This window comes from Prionailurus viverrinus, chromosome C1 (assembly GCF_022837055.1).
Source record: "Prionailurus viverrinus isolate Anna chromosome C1, UM_Priviv_1.0, whole genome shotgun sequence".
Lineage (NCBI taxonomy): Eukaryota > Metazoa > Chordata > Mammalia > Carnivora > Felidae > Prionailurus > Prionailurus viverrinus.
The window spans coordinates 207,380,061-207,403,327 of NC_062568.1; the positions used below are offsets into that span (position 1 = coordinate 207,380,061).

Below are 23,267 nucleotides of genomic sequence, written 5' to 3' on the forward strand. Positions count from 1 at the left end.
GATTTACATCTGCTTCCGTAAGATGCCTTAGAAGCAGTATAGGCCTGGGTCCACTGCTAGTTCTCAGCTCGAGGCTCGTCAGACTGTACCAATAGTGTAAATCTAGGTACTAAACCCGTATGAAGTCCCCCACTGGCCATGAAATTACACAGTTGACTTGATTTTTAAAAAATGTAACTACTCAGAGCAAAGGTGGTAAGGACACCATTGTTTTTACTCTGTGGGACTGATTTGCTTCTACTGCATCTTTTCCCTGAGAGTGTCGTCCTTTTGGAATTCTTATCTAAGGTGAGGCGCTCTCTGATCGGCCTCCTCACCCCAACCCATCAACTTGCTGAAGCTCTGCTCCGGGGCCTCTCAACCTTTTTCACTTCGTAACACACCCAGAAAATACGATTTGTCTGGTCCACTGACACAAACCGTGGGAGCTGCTTCAGGGCAGAGGAGACGGGTCCTGGCGCAGGGGGTTCTTTATTCTGCCCAAGGAATAAAGGAACTGATACCTCAGCCACTCTATTAGCATTCACGGCACCCTTACAGCACCGAAACACTCTGCTCTGGACATCCTGACCCTTATGGAGCTCCTAAGGCATCTGGCTTCCCCGTGTGTACCCTTCCCTTCCCAACGTTTACATTTCACTGATCAGTAAAACTTGGAAGAAATTCTTAGGGACGGACATATGCTCGCCAACATGGTATACACAAAGTAAGGACATTAGAAAACATTTTTCAAAAAACTTTTTTACCACTTACACCATTATTTCACAAAAGACATTTCAATACAAAAAGCTAAACAACTTATAAAGAACATTTCAGAACAATACAAAGACCTATAAGCCTCACAGATCTCACACTAATTTGCTAATAAGGACTGGTGTAAATCTCTGGGTGGACTAGAGACTGAAGTGACCGAATCTTTCCCTTTCCATACATCCCACAGCTTATCGGACAACTGGCTTACTTTACCTTTTTTCACAAGAGACACCATCGATATCCATGCTCTGGGAACGTGAGAGAGACTGAGATTGGGTTTCAAGGCTATTGGAGGGCGAGCTGCTGAGAGAACTGACTCCTTCACTGCTCTGGCTTCGATGAGCTACTCCTAACCAGAAAAGACACGAGAAATTTAAGTTTCCTGTGAAGTAACATGAAAGCCACTTGTAATGGCAACAGTAGTCATACACAATCGGCATCCACACCACCAAAACAGTCAGCAAATGAGGATTCTCTATCGGGAGATCATGCTAACAGTGTAACGTTAAAGTCATGGAAACATCAGCAAGAAATCAGAGTGCATCCATATACGTCGCCTGAGGTCAGCGACAGAGCTACATCTGGTAACTAAAATGGACTCCTCATCGCTTTTTCTTTCGCCAGTTCAAATATGGTCCCTGAATACAAATTAGCTACCGTGATTGTCCAGAGAAAAATCCTTGAAACGTGCCAGAAATAAGATAAATTAATAAATGGCTATAGAGATATACAGATGGACAGATGTGTGATAAAGCAAATACACCACAATGTTAACGGTAGGAGCTAGATGGCAGGTATATAGGTGTTCGTTCCAAGTCTTTCAACTTTGCTGTATGCTTACGATCTGCACAATAAAATGTTGACAACATGCAAACAGAGCCATCAATAACCAATGTCCTTAAATACAGATCATTCACTGACTGAACATCTCATCTGATGATGGGGAAAATAAAAACCCGGACATTGACCTTGCTTTGCTTTCATGGAACCTACAGTACAGTGAACCACAGCCCTGCGTACGGGGCTGATTATTTCTCATCCGTGTCTTTGAAACCATGTTTATCCCATAGAATTTTAAAAAATACTTTAACTCTACAAATATCTTTCCACAAAAAAGTTTTACCCAGGCATTTGCAAGTACTTTAAAAAATATATACCTATGTTGCTTCAAGGAAAATCAGACTCACGTTAAAAAAAACAAAAAAACAAACAAAAAAACTTGAGTTGCCATTTGTAGCTAAAATAACTACCAAGTGGATAACCTTTAACCCTCCCAGCACTCCAGGAGAGTAAACCTGCCACTCCTATGTGTCTCTCTCATTGAAGAAGATCACTAAACGTTCATCCATTCTTCACAGGTTTTAACGTGTCTGTTTCTTAAAGCTTCCTCGGGACTCATGAAAGAGAAAAGACACTGAATCCTGACTATTCCTAAGTAGACTCAAGGAAAATACAGAAAACATCTGATGTGGCAAGAATTTGAACTAAGCTCAGGGAAGACAGTAAAACTTTAAGAATGTTTTCTTAAACATTCAAGAATGTAACCCAAAGTGAGTTCTCAGTAACTATTTACTGAAGATCACAAAACATCCATCCATTCCTGATAGCTAGAATCATGACACATATCACAAGGAAAGGTCTGACATTTTAAAATAAAACTAATCAATAATAAAGTTCAGCAACTTTTATGGGATATCAGTTAAGCAGCTTTAAAATTTCTACCTTATAAAACCAGTCTTAAAATTAAACTAAGTTGTTCAAAAACACTGTGTTTATAACATAGCACACTCTGCTATGCTACGTGTACATTAACCGTACGGTAACACAGTGCCAGAGCTCACCATAGAGTCCAGGATACTGTGGTTGCGATATTTTTATAAAACGTCAAAGTATATTATCTGAGGGGCGCCTGGGTGGCGCAGTCGGTTAAGCGTCCGACTTCAGCCAGGTCACGATCTCGCGGTCCGGGAGTTCGAGCCCCGCGTCAGGCTCTGGGCTGATGGCTCAGAGCCTGGAGCCTGTTTCCGATTCTGTGTCTCCCTCTCTCTCTGCCCCTCCCTCGTTCATGCTCTGTCTCTCTCTGTCCCAAAAATAAATTAACGTTGAAAAAAAAAAATTAAAAAAAAAAAAAAAAGTATATTATCTGAATTCTTTTCCTGAACCCTCTCCACAGGCTCTTCACATCCTGGGTCCAGTGGGGCAGTTCTCCCCCGAATTTACTACGTATCCTTGGTCTGTCCACACCCTCCAGAATTTGGGTGACCTCGTTGTGGTCTTAAACTTAAAAAAATGTATGGTGTCTTTGAATCCATACAAATCAACTATTGATTTGGCTAAAGCCAAATCGAGCAACAACACAAAATATCGCTTTGTTTCCAAACCACACACACAGGCTTCTGTGGTCCTCGGTCCTCACTCTCTACCATTCCTAACTTGGGAAATCGCTGTCAGGAAGCCAAATTTCAAGGAATGGAGAACCCCGCTTCTTCATCTCCGTAAGGGCAGGTATTGAAGAATTAAAACAGATATAATCTCCGGTTCTCTTTGACGAGATTTAAAAATTTAAAAACAATTCTTCAAAAAATGAGGGTGTGTAAGTCAGCCTTGCCTGCTTAATAAAATATGAACTACAAACTTTCAAGATGGCAGCTATCCAAACTTTTGTTACTAATAAGAGCTTGTTAAAGGTAAATTATCCATTCTGTGTGGGAAGGCCATAATTTTAAAGGAAATAAGGAGGATTTTATTTCTCTAAGATTTGCCTCCCAGAACGGTAGTATTTCCTGAATGCTATTTCCTTTCAGGTATAAGCCAGACCAAGTGCCTATTTAAGCTGTAACACTAGGTCTAGTCCAGTATTTTACACACACACACACACACACAAAGGGGCTTGCGAAATTATAGTATAAAAAGAAGCACAGAATTGCCAGAAGGTACCTTAAAGCCCCAATAAAACTGTTAAAAAGGTGTGTGGGTGGTGGGGAGTGACTTTACAATCTTAGCCATCTTCTTTTACAGATGAGAATACGGAGACCTGTGAAGTCTAAGAACTTCCTTTAGCAAGTCAGAAACAGAGGCAAGATTAAAACACATGTCTCTTGACTCCAAGGAAAATGCTGCTATTTCCTCTACCCCAAACTGCTGAACAATTCTTTGATCACAGCTATTTTAAAATCAAAGCTATATGTTTCTGCATCCTAAAATTATAAAAGCTGGGGCGCCTGGGTGCCTCAGTCGGTTAAGTGTTCGATTTTGGCTCAGGTCATGATTTCAAGGATTGTGGGTTCGAGCCCTGTGTCAGGCTCTGTGCTGACAGCTCAGAGTCTGGAGCCCTCTCTCTCTTTGCCCCTCCCCCACTCGTGCTCTGTCTCTCTCTCAAAAATAAACATTAAAATAAATAAAATTATAAAAGCAAAACTTAAAAAGGTATTAGTGTTATAAAAAGAATCATTCCTTCCACTACTTATCAAAATTCTAAGGCTTATTTAACATAGATCTTGACAATGAGCTAAGCTAAAAGGTTAACATTCATGGAAAATACAAAGTACACTAGTACTTTCTTTGGCCAATACCAAACTCACCCTCTCAATACGACTTATAATGAACATTTTCTACTCCATAAAACCGACTCATATATTCAGTCAGCAGCTAAATTCCTAGTGAAAACATTTTGTTCTTGTGACTAAACACAAATAAAATGAAATTTCAAACGTGTAAAGAAATATAGTGGTATCTAAAATATCGAGACAAGAAGACCAACAACTCGAATTAGAAAAATGGTTTGATCTTCTTATTTATGAGACAGAGCATTCTAGTGTCAAAAGGGTGGATCATGCCAAGAATCATACATCTGGACTCAAAAGATCTTGACGGCTCCTTGGAGAAACGGTGGAGTCTACAGCTAGTGCAAAACAAAGATGGGATGAGCCTGGGGCATCTGATAGTGCCAGCAAGACAGTGCTCAAAAAAATAAATAAATAAATAAAAGGATGACTGTGCCAAACAGAGTCGTCAACCCAAAAGAGATCCCAATGACCAAAGCTAGAACAATTTGTGTAAAATAATAAAGCAAAAATAAATAATAATTTGAATTATAACTCAAAGTACAAAATAAATATACATGAGTTCGTACCGATGTACGTAAGCATTAACTTAGTAACTGGAGAGAAGGGGGTGAATGTCCCTTACAGAAGAATCCCATATAATGTATCTATATGTAGATACTCCCCACTCCAGAAGGTAAAACTTAGCTCCCACTGCTTGAGTGGGGTAGGCTGGACTTAAGAACTCACTACTGAAGAATTGAGTCTGGAAAGGGAAAAGAATCGTTACCTCACAGTAGAGAGACCTGGCAGACTGGAGCTTAACTCGGTGGTGAAGGTCAACGTGACCGGCAGTGCAGCAGGGCCCTTTGCCTGTGTGATATTCTCCCCCCTAAAACCCCACACCCCAGACTAATCTTGAGAAAAACACTAGACGAAGCCAAATTAAGAGACATTCTATACAATGTTCTTCAAAACTGTCAAGAAAATGAAAAGCACAGAAACACTGAGAAACTGTCACAGACCAAAGGAGATTCGTCTTTAGTTTGGTTAATAGCAGTATACCAAAGATTTTGATGGTTTCAGGTCTCACAGTTAGGTCTAGTTCCTCGTGTATTTTAGATATTAGCCACTTATCAGATACACGATTTCCACATTTTTTCTCCCATTCTATAAGCTGCCTTTTCAGTGTTGATGGTTTCCTTTGCTTCACGGAACCTTTTTACTTTGATATGGTCCTACTTGTTTATTTTTGCTTTTGTTACCTTTGCTTTTGGAGTCAGAGCCAAAAACCAGCGCCAAGACTGATGTCAAGGTACTTACCATGAGCCTATGTTTTCTGCTAGGAGTTTCATGGTTTCCAGTCTTACATTCAAGTCTTTACCCATTTTCGGCTACTTTTTGTGTGGTGTAAGACAGTCCGGCTTCATTCTGTCACATATGGCCGTCCATTTGCTGAAGAGACTGCCCCCAATGTACATTCATGGCTCCTTTGTCATAAATTAATTGACCATATATGGGTGGTCAGTTTCTGGGCTCTCTATTCTTTTCCATTAACCTATGTGAATGTTTTTATGCCAGATCATGCAATTTTGATTACTATAGCTTTGTAACAGCTTGAAATCAGGCAGTGTGACACCTTCAGCCTTGTTCCTCTTTCTCAGGACTGTTTTGGCTATTTGGGGTCTTCTGTGGTTCTGTATAAATTTTAGGATTATTCTATTTCTGTGAAAATGCCACTGGAATTTTCATAGGGATTGCATTGAATCTACAGATTGCTTTAGCTTGGTATGGACATTTTATCAATATTAATTCTTTCAATCCATGAGCACAGAAGATCTTTCCATTTATCCGTGTCTTTTTAAAATTCTTCCATCATCACCTTGTAGTTTTCAGTGCATACATCTTCCACCTCCTTGGTTAAATTTATTCCTCGATATTTTGTTCTTTTTGATGCAATCGTAAATGGGATTATTTTATTTCTATTTCCAATAGTCCACTACAAGCGTATGGAAACACAAGAGATTTTTGTATATTGATTTTTTTTATCTGACAACTTTACTGAATTCATTATCAAGTTTTAACAGTATTTGGGTGGAGTCTTCAGCGTTTTGTACACATAGTATCAAGTCGCCTGCAAATAGTGACAGTTCTACTTCCTTTCCAATCCTGATGTGTGGTTTTTGTTTTTTTGCCTAATTGCCTGGTTAGGACTTCCAAAATTGGGTTGAATAAAAGTGGCAGGAATGAGCAAACTTCTTTTGTTCGTAATCTTAGAGGGAAACTTTTTGGGTTTTCACCCTTGAGTGTAACCTTAGCTGTGGACCGGTCAAACATGCCTTTATTACACTGAGGCACATTCCCTCTATACGCACTTTGTTGAGAGTTTTTATCATAAATGGATGTTGAATGTTGTCAAACGCTTATTCCGCAAGCTCATACGATTTTTATCCTTCGTTTTGCTAACGTGGTGTATCGCACTGGTTGGCATGCAGATGTTGAACCCTCCCTAGATCCCAGAAATAAATCCCACTTGATCACAGTATACGTATGATCCTTTAGCGTACTACTGATTTTGGTTAGCTAATATCTTGTTGAGGATTTCCGCACCTATATTCATCACAGATACTGGCCTATAATTTTCTTTTCTCGTGGTGTCCTTTCCTGATTTGTTTGGGCACCAGGGTAATGGCTAGCCCCACAGAATTGTCTGGAAGTATCCGTCCCTCTTCCTCTTCTTTTTTTTGCGGCGGCGGGGCAGGGGATAGAGTTAGAGAAGGGTTGGTATTAATTCCTTGAGTTCACTAGTGAAGCTGTGTCTGGTCCTGGACTTTTGTTTGTTGGGAGGTTTTTGATTACAGACTCAAGTCTCCTTACTAGTAATCAGGCTATTTAGATTTTCTGTTTCTTCATGATCCCGTCTTAGAAGGCTGTGTGTCAAAATATTAGTATTTCTTTTTGTTGTTGTTTTAATTAAAACATTAGTATTTCCTAAATGCACGCCCTTACACTCCAATCGGGAGCCTGGAGACAGATGGCGAGAAAAACCGCTAGCATATTCCCAAATCAAAAAAAGAGTTACTTCCTGGATGCAGACCTACTATGAGCTCAACAGAGAAGAGAAATGTAAGATAGCTTTATTCAGAGTTTGCAATCTAGTTAGCAAAACAAGATAAATGCACACAAAATTAAGAATGGCACGTGTAGCACAATTTCTAAGGGTTTGAAGTGTCTGGAGTGAGTGTGATGGTTACTGGAGCAGGAGCAGAGTTGCTCTGAAAACAGGATATGAAGTTAAATGAAGGGTGGCGGGGGTGGGGGGGGCTCATCACAGAGGACCCTGAAAGTTCCTGGACTGCATTCAGGTGCAAACATGGAGACAAGGAGGACTTCTGAGCAGGTGACATGTCTGATCTCGCCTACTGAGCCATCAAGTCGCTCAAGGGATAGGAACTGCATTTTCTGGAAACCACTCTCACACACCATTTACTTCTGTGCCTTCCCTAGACTTGAGAGCACGAACTAAGCAGTGGAAGCAGCAATTTTGTGATGTTCACGTCCCACTAGGTGGGCAGAGTGCTAGCGGGGAGTTTGGTTGGAGTCAGAGGCAACAGAAGCTCAAGGACCAGGTTGACCTGAATGGAGACAGAGGAGGAGAAAAAAGGGATCAAGCCCAGGTCGAAACAGGAAGCTGATTCCCAGAGCTAAGAAGACGTCAGACTTCCTCCAGATTCACAAAATAAATATCATGATCCTAGCAATAATGTCATACAATGCAGCCCATTATAATAAAAACACATACAGAACATCCTCCCCTTTTGGTGGCCAAAATACATGCAAAACATGACCCCCTTGGGTAGCCGAAAAGTCACCCCAATGAGACGAAATGACTGTGCTGGTATAGGGTACACCAGGCACAACTACAGCAAAAAAGATTTCAACACCACCAAGAGCCTCCCAAGCCCCGCAGATGTGAGGGGTCTCACTACAGCCCTCTGGCCTTGGGACTTGTGCCTGAGCTGGGCCTCCAGCTTGCTTCTGAATCACCCTCCAGCCCTCTCTCTCCCCCAAGTGCGGGGAGACGAAGCCATAGACCAAGTGGAAACAATAGGGCTTCTTTCTGAAGAAGAAATAAAAGATTTAAATACTGGATTAGCAATCAACAATAGGACGAAGGGTTATAATTTTGTCACTGCTAACAGCATTCTTAGCCAAAGACAATTTATTATAAAAGCATGACTGATTTTGTTGAAATTTCTACAAAGGTACCACTATTAAATAACAAAGTTCTGTATCAAAACCGGAGAAGGAAATTGAAGGGAAATTGAAGACGACCACTCTGCATCAATCATCACCAAGTCCATTTTTGCCCCAGGACCTCGGCATCTGCTGTTCCTTCTGTCAGGAAAGAACACCCAACAGATAACCACTTGGTTTGCTCCCCAGCTTCATTCAGGCTTCTGTTGAAACGTCATCTTCTTAATGAGGCCTCAGTCGTCTCTACCTTAAAACAGCAATGCCTTCCTCCCTCGCCAATACTGACTCCCAACATAATTCTCTCTTTTCTCCACAAGAATTCTCACCACCTGGCAGATTTTATGGTTTTTAAACACAGTTTGTCTTCTCTTACTAGACTATACGCGACGTGACCCAGAACAGAACCTAACAAACACACGACAGGATTTAAATGCAAAGGTATTAAATAAAGGCTGCATGAACCTACAGCACTCAGTGGATAGATGATAACAACCGATACAAACCAAAATGTAAAACAGATAATAAAACATGTCAGGCAAATTTGGAGGGTTTGGAATAACAACTGTAATGGGATATGGAAGGATGTTCCCTATTTTCAAAAGTAATAATCCTGGGGTGTTTTTTTTTTGGGGGGGGGGGTGGTTATTTAAGTAGGCTCCACACCCAACGTGGGGCTTTGAACTCATGACCCTGAGATCAAAAGTTGAATGCTCTACCGACTGAGTCAGCCAGGCACCCCAATCCTGTTTGTTTGTTTGTTTGTTTGTTTAAGGCAGAATTTTCACAGTCAGATCAACACTTGTGTGAAATTCTCCAAAAAAAACCTGACACCACAGAGGTGGCAGCGGGAGGCAGAGACTACCTGTGACCGCACCAGCGTGGAGAGCTCCACACGAGGACATCCCCTCCTGCCAGACACGGGGTCCTCGGACACTGCTGCTGAGTGAGACTTGCCCATCTCTGCCTGCATCCATAACTCCCACCACAGTGCCTAGCAAATGGAAGGCATCATGCAAGTGTTCGAAGGCATCGATGGAAACAGGGCCAAGACCATCTTCAAACATAAGAAGGATTTAGGTTAAACTAGTTTTCAGTATGTTAAAGACTAGCAGTCAGACAGAGGAAAGGGCTTCTGTGTTTCTTTCTGATCCAAACCCTGGAACTAGCCCAGAGGCCAAACACATCATCTGGTTTCTCGCTCCCTGCACACAGGCCCTGTTGTTCATTTCTGCTCCCAGAGCAGAGGTTCTTTTCCACAGATGGAGACGGAAATCAGGGGGCCGAAATTACAGTAGCTGTTTGATTAGCTGCTAGATCTTTTATTTAAAGCATTATCATGGAAGCACATAAATTACTATGTCACAATCTTTAAAAACATTGTGATAACCGTATTTCTGTATAATTGGTTTCCTTTGTAATCCTCCATTTTATGATATACGTTTAAAACTACGCTTGGAGAGGCTGATCAAAGGCTTCACCGGTTTGCCAGAACTCATGGAACGACAACAGTCTTTTAAGAACGCCAGCTCCGGAGGGTAGAAAAGGCACCCGGAGAACTTGGTCCGCCAGACTTAATAATCCTGTCAAGATAAAACCAGCTGATAAAGGACTCACTGGGGACTCTTGTGCAAGAATGACCACGTCTTCAGAGAGGTCACGACAGCCAGGAAGGGTGAGGCTTCAGTTGGATATATTCAAGATGTCTGAGAGGTAGACATCAGAGGGAACAGAAGGAAGATAAGTATGATTTCAAAACAGGACTGTAAAATAAAAATCCTCCAGGAGGGTTAAGAGTTCCTGAAGGCTGGGCAAAGCAATCTAAAGATGGGGGAAGGAACTAAGAAAACCAGTTTGTCCTCCCAGGAACTTAACGAGCACAGGTTTTTCAAAGGAAATGAAAGAACACCTTCTCCCCGCCCGGATGGTAAGTTCTTCCAGGAAAGAAATTGGACCTCGCTCATCTTCACGTTCCCACGACTTGCTGCCGGGTCTGACCCACAGGAAGCCCTAAATAAACATCAGTGAACGGACACGTAAACGCAACAGAATCAATGACAGCTGTAAAAAAGGAACAATTAGCTGTAGGAAAAATATTACCCACACGCACAAAGTTTTAAGACAGGCAAAAGCAATGTCATATTAACAGTGCGGTAAAAGAGAGAGAGAGAGAGGGAGAGAGAGAGAAAGAAAAAAAAAGTCTGAGCCTGATAAATGCAAAATTCTGAACAGCAGTGACCTGCTGGTGTGGGGGAGAGGGGTGGAGAGCCAGAGACTCCGTCAGGGGTTCAAGGCATTACTATGTCTCACATACGTTATCTATCGTGTAGGTCCAGAATATTCTGTAGTAAGCTTTTTGGCAAAATCTTAGAAAAAAATTGGCTTATGGGCTTTTTAAACTCTGCTCCGAGTGCCAGGAAAAGCAAAGAGACAGACTAAAGTGGGTCACAGTGAAAGACTTATGTTAGTAAATGTTCTCTAAATAGAACTCAAGGGGTACCTGGCTGGCTATGTCGGTGCGGCATGCGACGCTTGATCTCGGGGTTGTGAGTTCGAGCCCCACGTTGGACGTAGAGATTACTTTTTAAAAACATCAATTTAATCAATCAATCAAGCTCAAGTCTTATTTTGCGTCTAACATTCCCAAGAAACTATTTTTTCTTTCACGTATTCACTTAACTAGTGGCACTAACAGAGTGCCTACTATGTGCCAGCATGGTTCTGGGGACAAGGGAATGAACAGCAGTGGTGAGGTCCCTGCTCTAACCTTATGTTCTAAAGGGAGGAGAGGGGCGCCTGGGGTGGCCCAGTTGGTTGAGTCATGATCTCATAGTCTGTGAGTCTGAGCCCCACATCGGGCTCTCCTCTGCAGACGCAGAGCCCACTTTGGATCCTCTGGCCCCCTCTCTCTTCTGCCTCTCCCCTGCTGGAGCTCTCTTTCAGAAATAAACAAACACTAAAAAATTTAAAAAAAAAAAAAAAAAAAAAAAGAGAAGAGGGGATGGTGATTAAAGAAAAAAAATCCATAAATGGTATTTCCACTGGGAAGCAGGGTCTTTGCAGATGTATTCAAGTTAAGACGAGGTCACATTGGATCAGAATGGTCCCTTAATCCAGTAACTGGTGTCCTCACAAGAAGAGGGCAACGTGAACACAGATACATACACACAGAGGCAAGGCCGTGAAAAGACAGAGGACATGGCGGTGGTGCTGCCTCAGGCCAAGAAACACCAAGGGTGGCCGGCAACCAACAGAAACTAGAAGAGGCAAGGTTCTTCATCAGGGTCTTCCAAGGAAGCACTGCCCCGCCAACACCTTGACTTCGACTTCTTCCCTCTGGAGTTGTGACAGAATAAAACTCTGTGGTTTCAAGCCATCCAGTCTGCGATACTTTGTCACGGCGGCCCGAGGAACTTCATACAGAAGCAGGCAGCGTTGCGAGAAGCCGGGACCACAGATGGGAGAGCAACTTGGAAGACTCGCTGGAGCTCCCCGGCCCTTGTTCTAGTTCCCTGCAGCACAAAGCATCCCCACTGAGAAGGGGGGCCACAGGACTACCACGTCACTCCTGGGCGAGGCCTCCTCTCCACGGGCAGTGGTCTACCCGTATCTGTGTCTGTCAGAAAGCACGTCTCCATTCTGGAACAGAAGTCTCTCCTTCATATTCAGTGGACAATACATCTACCCGCTGGCCCTCCGTCTACCATCAAGGACCACAGAAAACAAGCACAGGCCATCATCTTCTAGGCCAACATAACACTATCACACCCTCTTGAGATTTTCTCTTAAGTTATATGTGCCTGTGTCATTTGGGTCATTTTCTCTTGTGAGCCACTTATTAATTCCACCAAGTAACAGACTGAACGTGGCCGGTACTGTTAAAGGCACTGGGATACAGCAGTCAGTAAAATGGATACAAGTCCCTGGCCTGTGGGGCTTACGCTATAGTAGGTGAAGCAGAGAACAGGATAAGCAAGTCACGTGTGTGCTACGTCAGCTGGTGACAAAAGCTCAGAAAAAAAGTTATCCATGTCAGATAGAGGTGGCACCTTCAGACAGTAAGGCCAATAAAAGTCACCCTTGTATAAACATCCGAAGAAGTGAATGAAAAAGCCACACGGATTTTAGGGGCTGAGCCTTCCAGCAACAGAGGTCACGGCCGAAATGTTCAGGAAGAGCAAGGAAGCCAGTATGGCCAGAGCAGAGGAGCAGCAAGGAGGAGGAGCACAGTGGGAAAGGAGGTCAGAGCCGGAACAGGGCCGGTTCACACACAGCCCTGGGTCAAGGTGAGGGCTTTGACTCTCATTCTCCATGAGACGGCGAGCCAGTGGAGGGAACCAACAGAACACTGACATGACCCATCTTAGGGGGTGCTTGTTTTCTGTTTCATTTTGTTTAAACTTGTTTATTTGATAAATCTGTGAAACTCTCTTTATCCAACCTGCCAGGCACATAGCTAATAATATCTACTGATCTGCGATTATGAATAGTAGTGATTATGGGAGAGACCTAATCAGGACTTCCCAGCACCGAGGTGTGCTGCCCAGAACTAACCAGCTGGAGCTGCCCGAGTCTTCCGTTAGTTTGTGACGGCAATGTAACGAGCTGGCTGTGAAAAATAACCCTGCTGTTATACAAGGATGGGCTTACGCTTCAGACTGGTGCTACCCTGAGATTGAAGTGAAGCGAGGGAAGGCACGGCCGCTCCAGTAATCCAAGCAAGACATGCTCGTGCCCTGGAACCTACATCAGGCCCACTACCTGTTTCTGGAAGTAGAGTTCTGCTGAAACGTAGCCATGCTCTTTTGTTTATGTTTTGTCTGTGGCTGCTTTTTGTGCTACAGGGGCAGAAAATAGCCGTGACAGAGGCTATGCAGCCTGCAACACCAAAACATTTACTATCTGGCCCTTTACAGAAAGGGATAGCTGACCCCTGATCTAGAATATGAGGTAAAAAGATGAGGGAACGTTTCAGGCTTCAGCAACTAGAAAAAAAAAAAAAGAAAAAATGAGCTGGTATTTTCTGAGAGGGCGTTCCAGGAGAAGATAAGACAATTTTAGACGTGCTCTCTGTGAGATGCTTCTTAGACAGTGTGGGAGTCTGAGGTTCAAGGAATGGTTCTGGGCTGGAGAGATCAACCTACAGACCAGCAACTTAGAGACGGTAAGTAAAGCTGGGAAACCAGGTCGAATCAGTAAGAACATCGACACAGATGGAGAGGACAACAGGTTAAAATATCGACACCCAGCTCCCCGCCTCCCCCCCCCCCCCCCGCCCCCTGACATTTACACATCAGGGAAACGACAAAGAACCATGTGGAGCCCCAAGAAGAAACAGAGACGGGAGGAAAACCAGGAGAGTGCAGAGCTCTGGAAGCCAAACGAAGAAAGTATTGCAAGAAGAAGGCCAGAGCCCATCAGCTGGGGCTGAGCCGTTGACTCAGAGCACATCACAGGAGTCCTCACCTGACTGGATTTGCATCAGCAGTGGGTGCAAGGACAGAAGAAGGACACAGAGGCCAGGAAGCAACGCACTCTGGAGGTTCTGTTGTGATGCAGAGCAGAGCAGTGGGGTGGAAGCTGGCAGCAGAAATGAGATCAAGAGAGTTCCTTTATATGTCTATTCCCAGGATGGGAGGAGGAACCACATGTAGAATGTTAAAAAAATAAAAGTTTTCCACTTCAGATGGAAAACCTGCCGGAGCAGGAAAGCTGGGAAGTGCTGGGGCAACAGCTCTGAGTTGGAGAGAGGAGGTGGGACCTGGGGACAGAATTCAGGAAGGGCAGGGAGCTTCAAGCTTAACAAAAGCAGGCCACACATACACGCCGGTAGGCGGACGCTACAATGGGAGCTCACATCACTACTATGTCGCTGCCTGCACCTGCTTTCTCCATGACCTAGGAAGGCAGCCCATCAGGCCAGAGCTGCACAGAGAATGAGGTGCTGTGGACTGAAGGAGAGGGTTCAAAACGGACCTGGGGAGCTGGAGAGCAAACAGGAAATACGCTGTAACTACCTGCCAGTATGAAGGGTCTGCTGGAGCGCGTGACCATGAATCTGAAATGAGACAGACAGCATGGTACTGGTTTTTTCTCTAGCCTTGTTCCACTGCATGAGACAGATGGGAGCTGGGGAGTGGGATTGAAAACCAGGAGCATGGGGGTGGGTGGGGGGGGGGGGCGCCTGGGTGGCTCAGTCAGTTGAGTGTCTGACTTTGGCCCAGGTCATGATCTCGTGGTCTGGTCTGTGAGTTCAAGCCCCACGTCGGGCTCCATGCTGACAGCTCAGTTTGAAGCCTGCTTTGGGCTGTGTCTCCCTCTGTCTCTGCCCCTCAATCTCTCTCCCTCCCTCTCTCTCTCTCCCTCAAAAATAAACAAACATTAAAAAAAAAAAAAAAAAAAAAAAAAACAGGAACATGGGGGGCACATGCCTGGCTCAGTCAGTAGAACATATGACCCTTGATCTCAGGGTTGCAAGTCTGAGCCCCACACTAGATGTAGAGTTTACTTAAAAATAAAATCTTTAGGGGCACCTGGGTGGCTCAGTCGGCTGAGCATCTGATTCTTAATTTCAGCTCAGGTCATGAGCTCACAGCTTGTGGGTTCAAGCCCAACGCTGGGAGATTCTCTCTTTCTCTTCTTCTGCCCCTCTCCTGCTTATGCTCTCTTTTTCTCAAAATAAATAAATACATAAATAAAAATAAAATCTTAAAAAACAAAACAAAACCAGAGCCATGGTTTAATCCAGGAAGACAAAGTAAGAGAGAGAGGTGAGAGAGGGGAGAGACAATGAGTGACTATGGAACGTAAATGGGTCCAGGAGGGACGTGGGGACACCAGGGAAGGGAGAAGTGAAGAAAGTGGGACGGAGAGGGTGAGCCAGAAAGCTGAAGGTGGCAGTCAGGAAGTCACTGAGATGGAAAGATCTAGAGTATGACCAAGGCAGTGAGTGGCTGATGTCGGATGCAAGACCAGGTTACTAAGGGAAAGCAGCTCAAAACAGCGTGAGGGCAGAGTCCTGGAAGGTCATCCCTGTGGCTACTGAGATCATCACAAACCATGACACGGTGCTGGGGAGAGAGACAGTGGACCGAACGAGGCAGGGTGAGTGGGTTCAGAGGTCAGCTGTGACAAGGACAGGAATGGGGAACACGGTCTAATGACACAAGGTTCAAATCGATGCGTTCTTAGGGAGGAGGAAGCACGGTCTAGAAGAAATGAGGAAGGGCATAAATTCAGCAAGAGCACTAAAGGGAAAGCCCGTCCCCAGAGGACTCTTCCAGGGACTGACTGTGAAGATTTCGGAAGAGGGGATTGCGTGGGGAGAGGTGTCCATAACAAGCCATATGGAGATTGGAGACTGAGAGGCAAGGGATGAGGACCCGCGAGACCCAGTGGCTGACATAAGCAGGACAGGGCACATGCTGAAATGATTCCTGGTGGTCCCAAAGAGACAGGGTGCTGTGACCAGGCACACGCAGAGCTCGGTCTCCTGCCTGACTACCACTGGTGCAGCATGACCTTAAGCCCCTCCACATCCCACTAGCTCTCCCTGGACATTCTCTAGCATTCCAGGAGGCATTTGGCCATGGTGGAACCAACAGCACTGTTGGTGGCACCCTTCCCAAGGAAAGGGTAAAAACCCAACTGGAATCCTGAGCCCATCCCCTACCGGAAGACGATCACAGCTTCTCAAAGGTGTTCAGCAGCAACATTTCAGGCAAAGTCACTGTTTCTTGCTAACTGATGATTTAATCTGAACCTCTCTCACTTTTAGAGTCAACAGGGGGACGCATAAGCATTTATATTTACCTGGGGAAGAGTCTACGATAACGCCTATCGAGTAACAGTAACTGAAACCCTGCAAATACTTTTTAAAAATTTTTTAATGTTTATTTATTTTTGAGAGAGAGAGAGAGCGAGCGAGCACTCAAGTGGGGAAGGGACAGAGAGAGAGAGGGAGACATAGAATCTGAAGCAGGTTCCAGGCTCTGAGCTGTCAGCACAGAACCCAATGCAGGGCTCAAACTCACGTACCACAAAATCATGACCTGAGCCAAAGTCAGACACGTAACCGACTGAGCCACCCAGGCGCCCCTCTGCAAATACTTTTAATTGACGACTTACCTACTTCAGAAAGACAGATTATGTGGAAGGCAACTAAGGGAGAGTGCATTAAATGCAGAAATAACAATCATATTAAATTATTCAACGATGTGATGATGAATACAGGTCTGAATGCACCTGCTTTTTCAAATTAGAATCCTAAGTAATTATAATAATTATAATGATAATAATTCTCACGTTCAATAGAAAAGTTCACTTGACAAAAGATATTTTCAAATACGCAGGATGAATCAGTATCATTGTTTCCCAACAAAGACATACCTGGATATCAACGATGAGCCCATTAATTATAAAAAAAGAAATTTTCACAATAGTTAAATAACTGTCAATGAGACAGCTATAAACATCACATCAGGTGAACTTTTATGCCGCAAAAATTCAGACAGTTCTGTTGACAACATTAAATGAACACATGGAAATCCGTAATCGGAGGCCTGTTATTTTGACCATTATTTCAATCTTGCCTTTTCAGATGATTTTATCAAAGAAGGAAAGCATCAACCAAACTCATAAAATCGGCTGAGCCAAATTAAGTCTTAATTGCCTTACCATCAGAAATTAAGCCTGGTCCTGTTTGAAACAAAGGATAAAAATTACAGAAAGGAAAACAATTAGTTTGAACAGATCACCATCAAAATGAATAGAGATGAACAAAACACAACGTAATGATGTTAATCTTTAAACTACTGCTCGCAGGATTTTGAACAGCCGCTGTCCCATGTTCTCGTCTGTGGAAATGCGGCCCAATCTTACCCCGTTGTGAAACTGTCACAACCATAAGCCTCACAGAAAGCCAGGACTAAATGTCCCAGGTATGAAAGTAAGGCTTACCTGATGCACCTATTGGGGAGGTAGCTGGGGTCATGTTGTGGACATTGAGACCAAGGCTCTGGGAGGGGCCCGGGGCTGATGCTGCTATGGGAGGCCCCAGTGGGTTCTCCCTCTGGGGCGAGGTGAGCGGGGTGGTGGGCTGGGAGGTCTGTCCACCAGCAAGTCGTGCGAGGCGCCTCCGTCGGATCTATAACGTGAGAGGGAGAAAAGACCCGTAACTCAACCGCAGAAAACACAATTCTGCCCGAGAAGAACAACATTAACGTCATCAATAACCATCGAAAACCACGCCGGAGCTTAACCACTAAATACGCCTGGAGGAAAAAAGGACCCACTCAAGACAAGTACTGACGTGGCAGACAGGTACACACCTCCTAGTGCCTTACAATCCCTGTTTATCACGCCTCCTTGACCGATACTGTGACGCTACCGTAAGCATACCACGTTTCTAAACACGCTGAAGCTCGTTATTTGAATGCAACTATGTAACTTGGCCATTTTAAGTAAGTGAGATTTTAAATAAATACCCAATGAGATTCACTAAAACAAAAGTTTCAAAAGTAACAAACGTCACAGTAAGACACAAACGTTACCATCGCTTTCAGCAGCAAAGTGATTAGATTCTTCTTGCTTAACTGCAATCAAAATATAATCGGCCGCTGCTTCCTTATAATACTCCAGGGTTAGCAAGTGATTACAAATATCTACCGCCAAATCCCAGCGCATCACAGAAATGTTTCCCTCACATTTTGACGGTCATTCATTTACAGCCAGGCAGTAAACTCTCACGGACCACCTGCTGTCCCACAGGCAGTGAGGATGTCTCACCAACCGTGATAAGGCTTCTGGTTCTGAGCAGGCATCAAAGACGCAAACCAACGAGGCTGCTTATGCTCATTCTGTTACAGATAAGGAAGACGAAAGAGTCAGCCTGTGACAAATGCTAACAGGGATGGACCTAATCTGAACCAAGAACCTGCCATTGCGACCCTGCGGGAAAGCTGCTCCTTTTATCGTTCAAACGACCAAGAACATCCTAGTTCTTGACCCCAAACCCGAGAAGCCCACTCCTGTGTCCCTGCTGCAAATACATCCCTCGGTGACCTTACACAAAATCCTGAGGTTTGGTTGTTCATCTACCTACATCACTAGGATAAATCCCTCGAAGGAAAGATTAGGTCTTAATTATTAGAAATAAACAGGGAAGAAGTAATTAAACACTGATGCAGCACTTTATCTCCCAGCAGTGTTCTCAACACTTTATAAATCTATACTCACTGAATCCTCGTAATGAGCCTTCGTGGGTACTTAGGCCGATTTTACATGTGAGCAAACTGAGGCACAGGGGTTAGATACTTGCCTCGTTCGTAAGTGGTAGGGCTGGAATTCGAACCCATGCAGTCCGGCTCTAGCGCCCACGCTCTTACCAGCGATCCAGCGGCCTGGGGATCCCTTGTGGTCTGCGAGACCCTCGCAGAGAGCACGTTGAGGCCAAAGCTATTTTTACAGTATCACTAAGATATCTGCCTCTTCGATCTCATTCTCAAGCGTCCAACGGGGTTTTCCAGAGGCTGCATGGCATGGCGTGTCGCAACAAATTAAAGGAGTTAACATGAAAATTCAGCTGTCTTCTAGTAAATCAGACGTTAAAAAGACCTGAAAAAGTCACTCTTCTCACTACAACTGTTTTGGAAAACGTAGTCGTTTTCGTTAAAAACACATTATTTAGGGGTGCCTGGGTGGCTCAGTCAGTTGAGCATCTGACTCTTGATCCCAGGGTCATGATCCCAGGGTCATGGATCCCAGAGTCCATGATCAGGTCATGATCCCAGGGTCATGGATCATGAGGCCCTGCCTCAGCTCAGAGCCCCTCTCTCTCCCTCTGCCCCTCCCCTGCTCGTGATCTCTCTCTCTCTCTCTCTCTTTTTTTCTTAAAGTTCTATTAACATACATTATTGTTTTTACTAATGTCTGTTTTTAAGTTGCTCACCCTTTATTTCTATTACACATCAAAGAATACAACCCACCTAAACAAAAGCTCTTTGAGATCTTCAACATTTTATAAGAACGTAAAGGGGTCCTGAGACCAAACCTCTGACCGGCAGGCTGCCTCTCTCTCATACGTCCTGATCTCCTTATAGTCGAGCACGGCACCTGGTCTGTAACAGGTGCTCAAGGCCCCCTGACCTGAAGCGAACAGAGAACAGTGAAGGTCATCACAGATCATCCGGGGGAGGCGTGGTATGAAGATGAAAAAACTCTCTGAAAGAAATCACTGAAGTGCTTCTCTCAAGAACACTTACCCGGGGTGGAGGGCGGGGCAAAGCGCACCAGAAATTCCCACCGCAACCTGTTCCTGATCCAATTACTCAAGCCAGAGCCCCAGGATCTGTGCTCCCTGCTTCCTCGCTGCACCCTCGGCACACACTCTCCTCTCAGCTCCTCTGCCACCACCCTCTTCAGGCCACCACCCTCTCTCCCCAGGACCTCTGCAAGAGGTCCTCATCAACCTATCTGCGTCCACTCTGGCCGGGTAAAAGCGAAGGCTCCGTATTCCTTTCTTTAAACACTTTCAAAGGTTTAGATTTCTGAAAGGCAACTCAAAGCGCAACGAGGTAACACTTCACACCCGTGAAAACGGCTACCATCGAAAAACCATAAAGTAACAAGTGTTAGTGACGATGTGGAGGAAATGGAGCCCTCTGCAATGCTGGTGACAGGCTCACGCGGAGCAGGCACCATTTTAAACAGTTTGGTGGTTTCTCAAAACGTTACAAATAGAATTACCACACGATCCAGTAAGTCCACGCCGAGGAAATACACAAAAGGCAGGGACGCAAACAGCCATTCGTTCACCCGTGTTCACAGCAGTCATCTGTAAGAGCTAACACGGGGAAGCAACCCAAATGTCCACCGATGGATAAATGGATAAAACGAAATGTGGCACAGCCACACACTGGAATATTATTCAGCCTTAGAAAGGAAGGACATTCGAGGGGCACCTGGGTGGCTCAGTCGGTTGGGCGTCCGACTTCGGCTCAGGTCATAATCTCAGTCCATGAGTTCGAGCCCCGCGTCGGGCTCTGTGCTGACAGCTCAGAGCCTGGGGCCTGCTTCGGATTCTGTGTCTCCCTCTCTTTCTCTGCCCCTCCCCTGCTCATGCTCTGTCTCTCTCTGTCTCAAAAAGAAATTTAAAAATTTTTTTAATTAAAAAAAAAAAAAAGGAAAGACATTCTGACACGTGCTACAACACAGACGAACCTTGAGGACTTTATGCTCAGTGAAATAAGCCAGACGCAAAAAGACAAAGACTGTAGGAGTCCACTTGTATAAGGTATCTAGAGGAGTCAAATGCATAGAGACAGAAAGTAGAATGGCGGTTGCCAAGAGCCGGGGCGATTTAAAAACTCTTAAGTATAGGGGCGCCTGGGTGGCGCAGTCGGTTAAGCGTCCGACTTCAGCCAGGTCACGATCTCGCGCTCCGTGAGTTCGAGCCCCGCGTCAGGCTCTGGGCTGATGGCTCAGAGCCTGGAGCCTGTTTCCGATTCTGTGTCTCCCTCTCTCTCTCTGCCCCTCCCCTGTTCATGCTCTGTCTCTCTCTGTCCCAAAAATAAATAAACGTTGAAAAAAAAAATTAAAAAAAAAAAAAACTCTTAAGTATAGAATCAAATGCTAAGTGATAAGAAGCCATGCTCTCCTACTTTCTCCTGCAATCCATTCACACAGCAATCACAGGAATTCTTTAAAAACACAAACCACACTCTGCTGCTCAAACCATTCAATGGCTTCCCACTGCACTTGGAGCAAAAGCCGAGTCCTCATCGTGTTCTACAGAGCCAACGTCTGCCTCTCCAGGTTACGGTATGCCACTCCGGGCAATAGCCACACCAGCCCTCGGACGGTTCCTAAGACATCCTAAGCTCTAGCTTGCCTTCAGCCACTTGCAATTGCTTACGCCTAGAAGCAATTTTTCTAATTCTTGGCATGGCTGGTTCTTTCTCTGCCTCCCATTCTCAGCTTAAATGTCACCTCCTCCTACGGGACTTCCCTGATGGCTTTAGCTAGCACTCTCCTCCCCTCCAAGCTCATGGACACCGCAGCCTTCCAATCGCATGCTTCAGGCACTCCACATGGTCTGCAGTCACATGATCTATTTCTTACTTACTGTCTCGCTTATTATCTGTTTCCCTAGTAGAACGGAAGCTCCGTTGAGGAAAACCACATCTATCTTGTTCACTGGCGTATCTCCAGCACCGAGCGTAGGGCCAGGCGCATAACAGCCCCGTACGTATTCAACACCGGGAAAGAGTAATGCACGCAATCAAGACAGGCGAAGCATAAAAGCCACGCAGAAGAATGTTTAACTGAATGTTCAAAGGCCAGACGGTGGACGGTGTTTCAGACTTGCTATCAGGTCCCCTTCAGATATCCACTCATTGAACAAATGCTCATCAAGCACCACAGTAAACTCAACAGCCCCTGCTGTCACGGCGCTCGGATTCTAGCAAAGACCACAAGAACAGCCAAACGGACAAAAAGGATGCCAGGTGGTTACAAGCACCCTTAGAGAAAAATTAAGCACGGGAGGGATAGCAGGGCACGCTGGGGAGAGGGCGCTGCGATTTTTAGATAAGGTGGGTGCAAAAGCCTCTCTGGTCCACGGGGCTTCTGCAAGCACGAAGGAAGAGAGGAAGCGAACCAGGTGGGCGTCTGGAAGTATGAGGGGGCTTGTGAGTGGCTCATGCTGAAGGTCAGCAAGACTTGAGGGGCTGGAGCAGAATGAGCCAGAGGGAAACAGCAGACGATGAGTTCAGAGGCATGAAGGGGCCTCATAAGCCACGGTGAAAGCACTGGCACCGGGAAGCCACCAGGGGGTTCTGATCAGAAAAGTGACGTGATTCAACTTATATTTGAAGATTATTATTTTGGCTGCTACAGAGAATCGGCTGTAGGGGAGAAAGGGAGCAGGCAGAGGCTACTTAGGAGGATGCTGTGACCTGAACTCGGATGCGTGGCTGTGAAGACCGTGGTGAGTGGTCAGCTGGGATGTGTTTTGCAGGTGGAGCACAAGCTCACGGGATCTGCTGACGGAATGGAGGGCAAACAGGAAACAACCAAAGGAAGTAGGGCTGACACCAAAGTCCTGGGGCTGAGACCAAGACTGAGGTACGAAACACGGAGGGAGGGAGGAGACGCAAATTGTTTTAGACATGTGATTATCAAACGCACAGATGGACTCGTCTTTGTGTGAATTCTACGATTTTTTTAATGGAGTATAAAATAGTAATTAAATAAACAGCAATTAAAATTAAAATATATGATCTGGGGTGCCTGGGCTAAAAATGTCCAACTCTTGATTCCGACTCAGGTCATAATCTCATGGTTTGTGAGATCGAGACCCTCGTCTGGTTCTGTGCTGGCAGCATGGAGCCTGCTTGGGTATCTCTCTCCCTCTTCCTCTGCCCCTCCCCAGCTCACACGTACTCTCTCTCTCTCTCTTAAAATAAATAAATAAACATTTTTTTTAATAAATTAAATTAAAATATACGATCTGATGTGCAGGACAGAGCACAGGTTAGAGACGGCACACAAAGCCACGAGCTGGGACGAGATCACCTAGGCGGGTGTGCAGACAAAGTCTGAGGATGGAGCCCTTGGACACAACTGAGAGGGGGAGAAGAGGTGACGCCACTAAAGGACCCTGAAAGTAGTGTCAAGAAGCCTCTGGGCTCTCCAGAAGAAGGTTCACTGGCTTCCTAA

General features: G+C 44.9%; 1 protein-coding gene across 2 annotated transcripts in view; it reads right to left on the reverse strand.

The window, feature by feature from the left end:
- UBE4B (ubiquitination factor E4B) overlaps nt 1–23,267 on the reverse strand; it is a 122,214-nt gene that overhangs the window by 64,839 nt on the left and 34,108 nt on the right. For both annotated transcript variants that reach the window (XM_047869272.1, XM_047869271.1), the window contains exons 2-3: nt 17,508–17,694; nt 967–1,102 (exon numbers count right to left, since the gene is read on the reverse strand). In XM_047869272.1, the coding sequence (XP_047725228.1) occupies nt 967–1,102; nt 17,508–17,694 (323 nt within the window). The remainder of the gene's footprint in view (nt 1–966; nt 1,103–17,507; nt 17,695–23,267) is intronic.